This window comes from Pituophis catenifer, unplaced genomic scaffold (assembly GCF_029215685.1).
Source record: "Pituophis catenifer annectens isolate HBS135680 unplaced genomic scaffold, rPitCat1.0.hap2 SCAF_2, whole genome shotgun sequence".
Taxonomy (NCBI): Eukaryota; Metazoa; Chordata; class Lepidosauria; order Squamata; family Colubridae; genus Pituophis; species Pituophis catenifer.
The window spans coordinates 35,872,201-35,887,220 of NW_027256882.1; the positions used below are offsets into that span (position 1 = coordinate 35,872,201).

A 15,020-nucleotide genomic window follows, 5' to 3' on the forward strand; every position below is an offset into this window, starting at 1 on the left:
TTAATGATTTTTTATCATCAGATGTTCTTTGGTGTTCATGTCAGGTCTCAGGATAATAATGTAGCATTTGGGAATAAAGATGCAGCCCAGTAAACCCAGACCAGAGGCCAGGATGGAGAAAATCTGCACGGCTACCATGTATTTCCCCTTGGTGCTCAAATATGTGGGAACAAAGGAGATCCAAACGCTACAAAAAACCAACATGCTGAAGGTGATCAGTTTGGCTTCATTAAAGGCCCCTGGCAGATTTCGAGCCAGAAATGCCACCAAGAAACAGATGGCAGCCAAAAAACCCATGTAGCCAAGAGCAGAGTAGAACATGGTGACAGAGCCTTCATTGCACTGCAGCAGGATGTGTTCTGGTTGGGAATGAAAGTCAGAATCTGGGAATGGGGGAAAGACTCCCTGCCACATCATACAGAGGCCTACTTGAATACCAGAGCAGGATAAAACAATAGAGTTGGCCAGACTCTTCCCCAGCCATTTCCTCATGCTGCTGCCTGGCTTGGTGGCGAGAAAGGCCACCACCACCATGACAGTCTTGGCCAGCAAGGAAGACACAGCAACTGAGAAAACAATACTGAAAATGGTTTGTCGAAGGAGACAGGTCATTTTCACGGGGCGACCGATGAATAGAAGGGAGGTCAAGAAAGAAAGCAGGAGTGAAACCAGGAGGATGTAGGTGAGTTCACAGTTGTTGGCTTTGACTATGGGAGTGTCTCGGTATTTCATGAAGATTCCCAGAATAAAGGCGGTGGTTAGGGACAAAGCGATGGCAAAGAATGCCAGGATGAGTCCCAACAATTCTTGGTAGGATAAGAAGCTTATACTTCTGGGGACACACTGATCTCGCTTCTTTTTGGAATACTGGTCATCTGGACACTTTTCACAATGGGCTGCATCTGAGAAAAAAAGGGTTAGCATGAATCTGTTTCTGTAGTTGTAGGACCATAAAAACCACATCAGAAATCAATTACTTCATTTTCAAGGAATAATATAATATTTCTCCCAGGGATATCCATACAATACGACATTAGTTAACACTCTTTTTAAAGGCTGAAGATGAATGTGATGATCAGCTCTCAAAATTTGTCTTCTTTCCCAAAATCAAGCAAAAAAGTAACAACTCAGTAGAAATCAGCAACCTTTCATTATTTATTTTAATGTTCACATCATCATGTGGATGCGATAGTATCAATTCTTTGATGTTTGTGGATGCCTTCAAGAAATTAATGTTTTTCTTATTTATTTATCAAACACTCCACCAAAAAACAAGATAGTATATTGATTTTATCCTGATTTTTTTTTTTTGGATCCACCTACTGTACCTTCTTGCCCAGAGAATGTTCCTTCCATACACAGAGAACAGTCGTAGCAGCAAACTGGGGCTCCCTCTCTCACAAGCTTGGCATAACCTGGGGAGCAACTTTCTGTACATCTTGAATAAGGCACCATCTAAACATAAACAGAAACATTAGTCAGGGTAATATATGAATTAGAAGGATTTACTGAAATCAAGTGGCTTCCAGAAGCTCAGGAGCACATTGAGCAAAATCAGTCCAGAAGTAGTAGCATGAACTTTAATTGCGTCTTATACACTGAATGTAGTTAATAATGTGAGGCATGGAGCAGCAAAGGAAAACACAAGCAGAGGAGAGGAGTTTCAGTTTCAGTTTCAGAGATCAGCACAGCATGCAGCTTTAGAACAATTGACCTACTGTAAGCCATGCAGAGGCTCCTTCCTTGTTGCTCACACAGCAAATACTGTTTCAGTTTCCAAACAGCCCTCAACTCTCTCACACACCAACAGGACGCTATCCAGATGAATACGGATGGATGCTGGTAGCCAGAGGCAGATTTTTTTTTCTTATTTCCTCCCCCAAAATTAAGGTGCATTTTATACTCCAAAAAATATGGTATATATTTTTTCTCCTTCTTTGCTTTCTCAGGAAACCTCCAATATCTAGCTTTCTCTAGAGTCCCTATCTTTCTCTCCTACAACTGATCATTGTATCATCATATGTAAATGACTTTTTTAGCTGCCCTCATTTCCTTCACCACATTCTTAGTGATATCTTTTTCTTATGCAATTCAGTGGATTAAATCCTTCATATTCTGGATTTTTCTCCCAAAGGTGCTTTTTCAAAAGACAACTGATCTTTGTTTTCCCTTGAAGATGTTCCACTTCTCATTCCAGAAGCTTCTTCAGTTCTGACTGAATGGTGAAGTATGGAAGGATTTATATTTCTTACAGTCATCTGGTCATTAGCAGTCTTTCTGAAAGTTGTTGATGCCACTTAGAATTTATCTGCACCCTCAGGGTCACCTGAATAGTGCAAATGGGTGTGTAATCTTCCTGCAATTGCTGAATCTATATCCTGTTTACAACACAGTCTTTTCAACAGTTCCAAGTCTTTCCATCCTCCACCATTCAGTCAGAACTGAAGAAGCTTCTTGGATGAGAAGTGAAACATCTTCAAGGGAAAACAAAGTCCAGGTGCCTTTTGAAAAAGAACCTTTGGCACAACCATGACCCGAATGACTGAGAATCTCCATAGACATTCTGGATTTTCTCTTATTGAAAACAAGATAATTTGATGTACTATAAATTATGGCAACATATCCCAATTTAATAATGTAGATTGCAAATCCTACAATACAATGCAGCATGTTCCAGTATGTGATAGATTATTGTAAAGCCTCTAAAGTAAAATGATATAAATTAATGAGGCTTTAAGTTCTCTTATATGGGAGTTATCTCAATTGGTCTCAATAAGAATTATTTCTGAGCAGATGGAGATAAATAGCAAAATCCAAGCAGCCTCAATTACTTTGTTAAATAAAGTTGGCCATTGGACGGCACTTTGATTAACAGAAATCTTGACTTCCGAGGAGGCTTGTCTTTCTACAGTCCCAATTTTCACCCCTGCAACTGATTTGTTCAAAACGGATGTCCACTGCATGATATCAAAGTCACCAACAGGAACTCCATTTTCATCAAAAGAAATCCCATCTCTGGAAATATTGTGATGTTGGAAATTTCTCAGGAACCTATGAAGCTGCAGAAACATAGAAAAAAAACCATTACAGTTTGAGCCTTTATTCAATTTCTTTTTCTTGTTATTATTCTGGATTAGACGTACTCTTAATATTTCAACCTCTTCAAATCATCACTGCAGTCTGAAACAGATTGATTCAACATTTCATGGGAAGCTTCTTTCAGTCATACTCCAGGAATTTACAGCTCTTTTTCAAATACCATATATTTCGGAGTATAAGATGCACATTTTCATAAAATGAAAATGTCTATGTGTCTTATAGACCAAATATTGCTGAAGCCTCACCCACCTGGCTATTTTTGGTCTCCACACACCCCATTTTCAGCCTTTATTCAGCGTTTTTGCAGCCTATTTTGGCCCATTTTGGACCTTTCTTCAGGCTCTTTTTGAGGCTTCTTTTGGCCTGTTTTAAAGGTTTTTTGGGGGGATGAAAAAAGCCTCAAAAACGGGACAAAAAAAGCCCCAAAAACAGGCTGGAAAAAGGCTAGAAAAGGGCCAAAAAAAGGGCCAAAAAAAAAAAAAGGACCGCACAGAGGCCAAAAACTTTTTTTTCCTTTTCTAAATTAATGTGCGTCTTATAGTCCAAAAAATATGGTATTTATCTCACATTCTTGAAAACATAATATAGATAACATCACCAACAGGTGGCTTTGTAACTGTGTGACAAATTATATTCAACATGTAGTCCTCTGGGGACCCTCATCCACATGGAGAGAAAGAAGTATTGGGGTACCCCACGCTTCCATTTTAGGCCCAGCACTCGTCAATATCTTCAAACAAGATCTAGGTGAGGGAATTGAAGGGGAATTGATCAAATTTGAAGATGACACTAAGCTGACAGCTTGTCTTTTGCCCCCAAAAGACAAGCTCAAAATCCAAAAAGATCTTGACAAATTGAACATGGGCCCCTAACTAACCAAATGAAATTCAACATAGATAAAAGTAAGGTTTTACACTTAGGCAGGGAAAACGAACAGTATAGGTACAGACTATTTGAAACTTGTCAGTTACTGTGAGAAGGATCTTGGAGTCCTAGTGAACAATCACTTAAATATGAGCCAACAATGTGTGGCAGCAGACAAAAATGCCAATGCAATCCTAGGCTGCATTAATAAAGGGATAGAATTAAGATCACATGAAGTTCTAATATCACTTTACAAAGCCTTAGTAAGACCACATTTAGAATACTGCATCCAGTTCTAGTCAACACTATGTACAAAAGATATTGAAACTCTGGAAAGGCTGTAGAGATGAGCAACAAAAATGATTAGGGGGCTGGAGGCTAAAACTTAAAAAGGACAGTTACTGGAATTTGGTATGTCTAGTCCAGTGGTGTATTGCCCCCGGTTCTCACTAGTTCTATAGAACCGGTAGTAAAATTGGCAGGAGGTTCCGCCCACCGACCCCAACATCATCAAAACACTTCTGTGCATGCGTGGACCTACGCTACAGTTCAATCTCGTTACAGAAGAGATAGAGATAATTATGGGATATATGTGATGGAACAGAGTTTTGATAAAATATTATTGGGAGAGGACCATAAATACATAACCAAAATGTATGCACAATTGCTTGAGCGAATGATAGGAGAGGAGGTTGTAAAAGACACTATGATTGCCTGGGGGAGGAATTTTGGGTACTCGATTCTTTTAGAAAAATGGCAACAAATGGGGGGGGGGAATATTAAAATGACTATGGCAATGTCTTTCAAGGAAAATGCATATAAAATGTTGTATAGGTGGCACCTCCCACTAGCAAGAATTGCTAAAATGTTTCTGGGTGCATCAGAGTTATGTTGGAAATGTGGGGCTTCCTGTCTGGTTTCCGGCACCGCCAGATGGTCCTCCATGACCGCCGCCCCGTTGCCTGTAAAAGAGCCGCCTTTACACCTGAAAGGCGGCTCGAAAAACTCCATTTCCCGACGGAAATGTGAGTCTGAGCGGGCGGGGGTAGGTAGAGCCCTCTGCGAAGTCCCCAGAGTCTTTTTTAACTCTTGGGGACAAGCAGGTTGGAGCTCCCTATTTCCCCTCGCCGTCGCTCCGGGCATCGGGTGCACTCTGCCTTTTTGCAGAGCCAGGCGCTGGAACCAGATCAATTAACGAAACTAACAGATGGATTTATCAAAAAGAGACTTGGACTTGGGACCCTAAATCACAAGTATCCTTAATGAACTTATATAAGCATTTCAAAGTGAAAGGGAGAAAAAAAAAACTTTAAAATGGCGACCGCTGAGGCTTGGGACGTAGAAGAAAGCTGAAAGTGAGAGTCCTTCCATAACAGATACAAAGTAGCGGAATATATAGTGCTGGCTACAATTTGGAAGAAAATTAGTTATTTTAAGTTCCTCTCTCCTTGGAGATTTGTATTTGATCTTGTTTGGGGGGGGAAAAAAAAGAAGAGCTTGCTGGAAGGATGGCGTTACTAATAAAGTCTGATAAACAAGAAGGGGGGGGGTGCTCCCCCACCCACAACTGTTTGAAGAAGCTCTGAGCCTACAGACTCTGCAGAATGGTTTTAATTTAAAAGAATTTATTCAGGAGGAAATGGCAAAATATTATGAGACTGTGAACCAGAGATTTGAAAAATTAAGGCAGGAAATTAAAGAAATGATACAACTAAAGTATGATAATTTGCAACAAAAGATTGTAACAGTGACTAATGGTTTTTCAGAAGTTGTTATAAAGTTGGACACAAATATTAAATTGCTAGAGTCTAAAATGGAGAAAATTGATAATTTGGACAATAAAATATTAAGAATTGAAAAGGATTTAATAAATATTTGAGACAATGGTTTAGAAGTAAAGTCTAAAGAGGAAGTTGGTCACGAGACTTATAATGCAGAAGATATAAAGCAAGGAATTGAAAGAGAAGTTGTAATGTTGCAATACAGGATTACAGAATTTGCGATCAGAATCAGAGGCTTACAGGAAAATAACAGTGATGACTTAAGAAAAACATCTGCTCAAGTTATGGCTGGGGTCTTAAAGGTTCGTCCTGAGGAGGTATTCAGTAAAATTGATAAGGCTTATAGAGTTAATTCCTGGATTGCAAAGCAAAGGCAATTGCCTAGAGATGTGGTGATTTACTTTACAGATAAAGATATAAGAAATGATATTGTGCAAAAATCTTTTAATTTTACTCTACAACTGTATGGGAGAAAAAATTGGATATATAAAGAATTGCCGCCTAAGATCTTAAGAGATAGAAAGAAATTTGGCTTTTTGGTGACTGAGTTAAGAAGACAAAATATTTTATTCAGGTGGGATGTACCAGTGGGTATAATATTGAGATATCAAGGAGTAAGATATCAGTTAAATACTGCTGAAAAAGCGGAAGAATTTTACTATAAGGTACTTAAAAAGCAAAATCAACAAGAGACAGAAATTCAAGAAAAGCAGAAGGAGATGGAAATAATGAAGAAACAACAAGTTAAAGAGGCCTCCACAGATGAGTCGCTTTTGGATTCTTCTTCAGAGGTTTTAGCTGGATTATTTAATATAAGAGAGGCGGTTCCGGACTCTAATGCAATGATTTATCAAGCCACAAACCAGCATGGAAGTCAATCAGATGATATACAATTTACAGAACCAGAAAGATTTCAGCCACAAAAGCAAACCCAACAGGATCAAGTTATAGATCAGCACGAAAACCAAATAGTCGATACACAATCTACAGAAAGGAATTTAGGATGGAGATCCAACCCACAAAAAGTCAAGAAAATAAGAAGTAGGCCTCACAAGAACAAAAACTTTTAAACTAAACAACAGTGTAATGCCAGTTACCTATGAGAGGACTGAATATACGAATAGATAATGGGCAAAGTATTGGTTTATTTTATCCTGAGGATAAAGCAGATCTCTGCAGTGCTGAATTTTTTGGGATGTGAAAAAGGCCTTAAATTGAATGGTTGGAAATATCTTGTTTGTTTTTTGGATTTTTTGATAAATATATTACGTGTATGCTGAGTTATATGGCAAGAGATCTACTGGATTGGGGCATGCAGAAGATCTGGTTGTTACCCTATTATGGTGGTTGGAATTAATAATCTGGATAAAAGACACCTCTATAGACATTATATGGAATATAAATATAAAGTCACTCGGGTGGTTGTCGGGTTTTTTTTTTTCTTTTTTCTTTTTCCAATATGAAGATATTTGTTACTGATGGGGGCAGATGGTACTTGAAGATACTGAAAATACTGTTGGAATTAGGATGCGATGTTACCCTAACGTGGGCGATGGAGTTTATCATCCAGTTGAAAGACATAACAGAAGATATTATGTGGATTACAAGCCTAAAGTTTTTTTTTCTTTTAGGATTTTATTTATACAAGGGAATATTTTTCTAGTAGAGTGGGTAGAATAAAGATATTAAGAATGATTATGGTAATTTTGTAGGAAAGTGGGTGGAGATAGGTTAGGTTATTGATTGTTTAGTTTAAAGAAAAGGGATATTATGTTTAGATGTGAATATATGTACAAGATTTGAGTTAAGAGACATAATGATGGGGGGGAAGGAAATGGGTAGTTGAATAAATGTTAAATTAGGATTTATTGAATAGTCTTAGAGCGGAAGTATGTTTTGAAAGGTTATACCGTATGGGGGGTAGTAAAAGGGTAGATTATGAGCAGAAATTGTTAAATTGGGAGATATAATAATATTATTATGTTAAATTAGGAGTTATTAGATAATGTTATAATAGAATGTCACTTTGAAATGTATATTATAGTATAGTATAAGGGGGATATGATAATTTTATTAGAAAGAAAGGGTCAGCATATGGAGATGGAGTAAGTGGATAGCAAAGTATGATATAACCTGTTATGTATTTAGGTTTTATTATGAGGGGGGTTAGGGAGGAGGGGGGAAAAAAAGGGGGAAAAATTGACACTCACTCTCAAATACCACAAACTGGGCAACTGCTCTTTGGAATATCTCACCCCTTTCTACATCTAAGTTAACATTGAGGAATTGGAATGGGAGAATCCGTGGAACGTCAAGGGAGAAGACTTACCTGCCATGGCTGTACAATCTGCGGTGGTTGATGGTCTCCAACTTGCATTCTCCTCTTACTCCGTTGGGAGGAAGAGGCAGCACTGAGGACCCAGGCCACAATTTGAATTATTTGGAAAATACTGGAGGAATCCTGAGACAGGATTCTTGCAATCACATCATGGGGTGGGAATTCCCAATTCTCTTTTTCTCTGCATTTTTTCCAAACTTTCTTAGATAACACAGGACTTGAATAAGAACATTGGAACGCTTCCTTTCCATACGATAAGACCATGGATGCATAAGAATTAAAGTCATCATACTGAGTCCTTCTCTTTGTCTGGATGAGGAAGGAAAACAAAGCATATTTATTTTTGAGATCAACCCAGAGGTCAAAAATACCTACACCTGAAGCTGTCAAAGTTGTTGCAATCCACACCCTTCCCACAATGGATGTATCCATCGTTTGTATTATTATTGCTAAGATTCCTGAGGCCTGAAAATCCAGTTGGCATACTATAATTTTTATTTGACTCTTGATTAGAGAAAGGAACGTTTTCCTTTTTTCTTGTATGAGAGTTTCTCCAGCACTTTTCTGCATATTTCCTTCTGGGACGGTTCCTGAGAGGACAATGCAAATCCCATTTTTTAGAGCAAGAACTTCCAAGCGTCTTTTGAATTTTTCTCCTCTTTCATTGTCCCGAGAAAGGACACCGATCCACGTCCATTGGAACTGCATGAGCAGCTGGATGATTGCTGAGTCAGGAGGTTCTTGGTTTGGGGTCATCCGATATGAAAAAGGAAAACGATAATTTTGCTCAGCCATCTGGTTGATGACACTGTAGTTGATCTAAGATGAAAGAAAAGGTATTGGTAGTTTGTACCAGTTTTAATGATAAAAGTCAGATGGTAAATCTAAGGACCTTTCCACAGTGCTGAGAGACACTTCAAATGATAACTGCATGAATTTTGCTAGTTTCCTTGATGTCCTGTCCTGTTGTCTTGTATGCTCCCTTTGAAATCAGGGAGCTCTGAATTATCTGTGGGTGATGTTCATTGGTGGTCATCATAGAGTACCACCCTTCTGGTCAAATTATAACTCTGTGGGTCACCCATCCCCTCATTCAATTAGTCAATCAGAATAGAGCTGGAAAGTCTTCTAGCCCAACCACATATGTGTTTGTGTGTCTGTGTTTCTGTGAGTGTGTGCTTTGTGCGCTTGTGCAGCATTCAAAATACACCAATTTTACAGCTTACCTTCTAGGGCACAGTAAGTAAAACAGCTGAGGCACAGAAATCCACCATGCCACGCAAATCATCTGAGCTGAGAAACGTGGAATTATAGGACAGGATAGGATGGGGGCAGGTGACATGGACAGGGACAAATGATCGCCAGAACTACTGGTTCGCTAGAACTGATCGGAACCGGCAGCAGCCCAGCACTGAATGTATATAATGACACACACACACACATACATACACACACACATACATATATATGTGTGTGTATCTATGTGTGTGTGTTTGTATATAGCATACATATACATACATACATATACACATACAAACATATATATGTATACACACAGAGACAATTTTGTGAATTAAAAAATATTTAATCTCTTCTAATATTTACTCTCTGACTTTCAATTTATTTGGAGAAATATATACAACTGCTGCCTTCTAGGCAAATCTGAACATTTTACAACACAGAATTAATTTCATTTGGCTTTATACCTGTGGAAATTTATAGATGCTCAAGACATTGGAAATATGATCAAAGAGTTCAGAATCCATCTCTTCAAGAATCGCCAGCAGGTTCTTTTGTCTTCCACATCTGTAGTTTGGGATGTTCTCCTGTCCTGTAGACAGCACATCCAGCATGGCCTCATATGTCATTCTTGCACTGAAAAAGTTCTCATAGATGTTGTAGCCCAGGGTGATGTTGGGTAAGAGCCTTGAATTCTGGTTGACTTCATGAACAGCCAACAAGAAGGGTAGAATGTGGTAGAAGTTGTTCTCACTGCAACATAAGAAATTTCATCATCTTTTTTTGCTCTACATCAATGATTCATGTGATCAACTTAAAAGCAATTGCATTCTTTTTGCCGATAATGTAAAATTACTCAATTCTACAGATCTGTTGTTTTGCAAAGTGTCCAATCTTCAAGAAAATTGGAGATATGAAGGGAATGTTTCATGCAAAGATGGGCATGATAAAGGACCAAAATGGCAGGGACCAAACAGAGGCAGAAGAGATTAAGAAGAGGTGGCAGAATTACACAGAAGAATTATACAAGATCCGTATCTTCCCAGTCCTCAAGAATGCTAATAAGGGATGCTACCAGGTGTAGATGTATAGGTGGTGATCATATGATATGATTTGTTCCTGTTATATCACCCTGGAGAGGACTAACAGTTGGATTCAAGTGCTAGATTAGCAAATGGTATTACCTATCTGAAGATGGACAACTCTTCACCAAGCCTTCTTTAGACCTAGAGATTTGCTGCAAAATATTCATGGCTTCCATAAGAAAGGCTAAGTGCCAAAGAATTGAGGCCTTTGAACTATGGTGCTGGAGAAGACTCCTGCAAGTCCCTTGGACTGCAAGGCAATCAAACTGGTCAGTCCTAGAGGAGATCAACCCTGACTGCTCTTTAGAAGGCCAAATCCTGAAGATGAAACTCAAATACTTTGGCCACCTAATGGGAAGGAAGGACTCACTGGGGAAGAACCTAATGCTGGGAACAATTGAGGGCAAGAGAAGAAGGGGACGGCAGAGAATGAGGTGGCTGGATGGAGTCACTGAAGCAGTAGGAGTGAGATTAAATGGACTCTGGGGAATGGTAGAGGACAGGAAGGCCTGGAGGAGCCTTGTCCATGGGGTCACATTGGGCTGGACACGACTTTGCAACAACGACTTTCATGGCTTTAGAAGTGGTCAGCTGACGCCGCGGCAGCACGGACGGGGATTTCTGAGTTCCAGAAACCCCCACCGACAGCCCCGATTTTAGACAATCCTTCCGGGACCCCGCAGTCTAGTTTTGACTGCAGTAGTGGATTGCACATCCCTGTGATCTCAGGGGTACCACAAATCCCCTGATTGATCCAAGGAAAGCTCTTTTTCTGGTGTCGGGGTAACAGCCATTAATGGCTGCCAAGGCTGGGGCAGCTTGAAGAGCGAAAGTGACAGCGTATCGGATCAGTGAGAGCTTTCAATTTCTAAATAATACAGAGAACACCCCGAGGGGAAATGGTTTTGAAGATTGCATCTAAGATGAGATAAGCGGTGAAACTAAAGAAGGGAAAAAACTTTTCTTTTTACCCTATTTGGCTATTTAGCTAAAGGACTTAATTGCTTAATTGCTTCACTTTCACTATTGACTGAGATCGGGACTGAATTGAAAGAGAGAAGTTTAGTAGGACTTGCAATCTTTGTCTGCTTTTTTTTTTTTTTAAAGAGAAGAACTGATGAATATTGACTGGAATATTTAAATGGATTTGAAATTTTTCTTTCTTTTCTTTCTTTTAAAACTTGCAAAATCTTTTTTTTTCCCCTCTTGGTAATCTTTTTTAGCAGAAAGGCAGGAGAGTGTACTGCCATCTGCTGGAGAAACTTGTTTTTATGTTTATTCAAGTTGACAGCTGAGAACTACAGTGTAGATAAAACAAAGAGGCTGTATGTGAAGTTGATAAGATCTGTGAATAGCTGGAGAATGTGGTTTATCTGCATTGTTTAAACAGGTGCTTTTGCTGGTCCTTATTGAAATAGAAGCCTCGAAATAATATAAAAGGTCACTGTGCTCCTTAGAGCTGCTACTTGCTATCTTTTTTTCCTGAACTATTGCTTTTAATACTGTGGCTTGGCTAAAGTATCACTCTCTGAATGCTTTCTCTTTTTTCCTTTTGATTCTTATATTTTTGAGCTTTCTTTCTTTTTTTCTTCGCCCCTTCTCACACTTTTAAAATTTGGATATAATTGTATTGGATCAAGGCAACCAAGTGCCTGAAGAACTTCTGGTTTTTGTTTTTTGTTTTTTGTAATTGGTACCCTTATTTTTATTTTTTATCTTTTTGGCCTTTTATTTTTTATTTTTCTTTTTTATCCTTTCTTGCTTTTGGATCCCTTTTTTTGCTTTTTCTGTTTCTCTTTTTTTTTCTCTTTTCCTTTTTAACATTTAAAGGATTATGGTTTGGAAGAACCAGAAGAGCTTGATTTGACCAATTTTTTGTCTTTTTTCTGTTCTTGTTTTTTCCTCTTTTACTTTTTCTCCCCTCCCTCCCCTCTTTTTTGGATTTTTTTTCTTTTTCCCCCCTCCTTTTTCCCTTTTTTTCCTTCACTTGATTGGATTACAAAATGAGCAGAAAAGTAGCAACAGTGAGATCTGCTGCAACTACACCTGCATCATCACCATCTAGTGGGCAAAGATCTATTCAGACAATGTTGCAACAAGAAAAAGACAAAGATAAAGAATCGCCAATACAAACAATTTTACAAACAGTACAAAGAATGGAACAACAACTGACTAAAGTGGAACAACAACTATCTAAGACCGATGAAAAAGTCCAAAGGATGGAACAACAGCTACTTAAGACAGATGAAAAAGTGGACAATATCCAGCAAACAATGGTGAATTATGAAGAGAGACTGTCAAAATTAGAGAAGAAGGAAGATCAAAAAGAAGAGAAAATGAAAGAAATCGAGAATAGATTGGGAGATGTGGAGCTAGAAGCAAATGGACTAATCGGATGGGAAATAGACAAAGCAGAATTTTATTTAAGATTTCAAAATGTGGAAGAAGAAAAAGGAGAAAACCTTGCAGATGTGATGATTAGGTTGCTGGCCGAAGCCTTAGAAACTACTAAAGAGAAGATGTTGGAAGGAGATGACAAGATTTACCGAGTTTACACTAGATACTCAATATGTAATAAACTCCCAAGAGAGGTACATATAAGATTCACTAAGAAATCAATTAAAGCACAAATTCTCCAGGCAGCAAGAGAAAAAACTTTGAAATACAAAGAAAAAGAAGTGGTGGTTTTGAGACAAATACCAAGGAAAGTTAGAGAGTTGAAAAGAGAGTACCAGTTTTTGACAAAAATTTTAATGCAAAAAGGAATTAACTACAGATGGTTGACCCCAGAAGGACTAACTTTTGCATGGCAACTTCAACGATACAGACTGAACACTTGATAAAGCAAGAGCTTTCTATGATCAATTTCTTAGAGAAAAAGAAATGGAAATGCAATTCGAAATCCAACCTGTAGCTCCAATAAAATTTACAGAGGAAGAATTGGCAATGCTTGAGTCGACAGAGGGAGCAGTTGGGGGAGTTATTCAAAAAAAGGAACAACGTGAAGTAAGATTTACTAGAGCAATAAAACCTACATAAAAAGTATGAATATGGAAGAAAGGAAATTAATTTTAATAAATATAAATGGACTTAATTTGGCTATTAAAAGAAAGAAAGTATTCCACAAATTAGAGAAACTAAAAGCTGATATAATTTGCTTACAAAAAGTACATATTAAAAAACAACACGAATACTTATTGACACACCCAAAACTTGGAAAAACTTTTTCATCCCTATCGCAAAGTAAAAAAAGAGGAGTTGTATTATAAATTAAAAATGCAATAGTGGCGGAACAAAAGTATTCAGACTTAGAAGGTAGAATTTTGATGGTTGAAATAATCGATAACAATACGAACATTCTTTTAATAGCAATATATGCTCCAAATGAAAATCAAAGTGACTTTTATAGAAGATTACATAATAAAATAATTGAAATGGAATATGATAATATATGTATGATGGGGGACTTTAATGGAATTGTGGATGAAAATTTGGATTACAAAATGAATAAGGCAATAAAACATACCAGAAAGATATTACCAAGATCCTTCTTTAAGATGATGGAGGAAATAAATTTGAAAGATACATAGAGAAAAAGAAACAGAGAAAACAAACAATATACTTTTTAGTCTGACAGACATTTATCTTGGTCCAGATTAGATATGATATGGACAACAATGGATTTGTTGTTGAATATAGATTATGTGGAAATAGAAACCAATTGATGGGCAGCCATAATCCTGTGATAATAATCTGGAAAGGACGAACAAGAAGATCTAGATGGACTTTAAATAATACAATATTAAAAGAGCAAGATTTTGTGCAGAAAATGGAACGAGATTGGCTTTCTTCTTTAAAGAAAACAAGAAAGAAGAGACATCGATACAAAACTGCTGGGATACAATGAAGGCATATGCCAGAGGACTAATCATAGACTACACAAGGAAAAGGAATGCAAAAAAGGGCTAACTTCGAAATTATTAACCGATGATTACAAAAGGTTCGAAAAGGAACTCCAGAAAGATCCACATAAGAAGGATATTAAAATCAAAATGGATACAATAAAGCATAAAATGGATCTACTGGAGAAAGAAGAATTGGCTCAAAAAATAAGAAGTGCCAAACAAAACTACTTTGAAAATGTGAATAAACCAGGCAGATGGTTACCTTATAAATTGAAAAAGGAAAGAGAATCGAGGAAAATAACACACCTAGTTGATGCACAAGGGCAAAGTAAATTTGGAAATAAAGAGATGGGGAAGATAATACAAGAGTTTTACAGACAACTATATAAAAGAGAGACGATAGAGGAGGAAAAAGTGCTAAAGTATCTACAAGAAGCAAAACTACCTCAGATTTGTAAAGACGTGGAGGAGACGTTGGAAAGAAACATAACGATGAAGCAATCAAGAAGCAAAAGAATGGGAAGGCGCCAGGGCCAGACGGTCTATCAGTTGAATATTACAGGACGCTACAAGAATCTTTGACCCTTCCACTATTGGAGGTGATGAATGAAGTGATGACAAAGAAGGTAATACCTAAATCATGGACTGAGGTGTATATTACATTGATTCACAAAGAAGACACAGACCCACAACAAATAAAAAACTATAG

General features: G+C 37.8%; 1 protein-coding gene across 1 annotated transcript in view; it reads right to left on the reverse strand.

Annotated features, from left to right (window-relative positions):
* The window catches only part of LOC139310106 (vomeronasal type-2 receptor 26-like), a 49,630-nt gene continuing 34,610 nt past the window's right edge, over window positions 1-15,020 (reverse strand). Inside the window, exons 4-6 of the mRNA XM_070934263.1 lie at window positions 9,789-10,074; window positions 1,329-1,455; window positions 1-902 (exon numbers count right to left, since the gene is read on the reverse strand). Of these exons, the coding sequence (XP_070790364.1) occupies window positions 1-902; window positions 1,329-1,455; window positions 9,789-10,074 (1,315 nt within the window). The remainder of the gene's footprint in view (window positions 903-1,328; window positions 1,456-9,788; window positions 10,075-15,020) is intronic.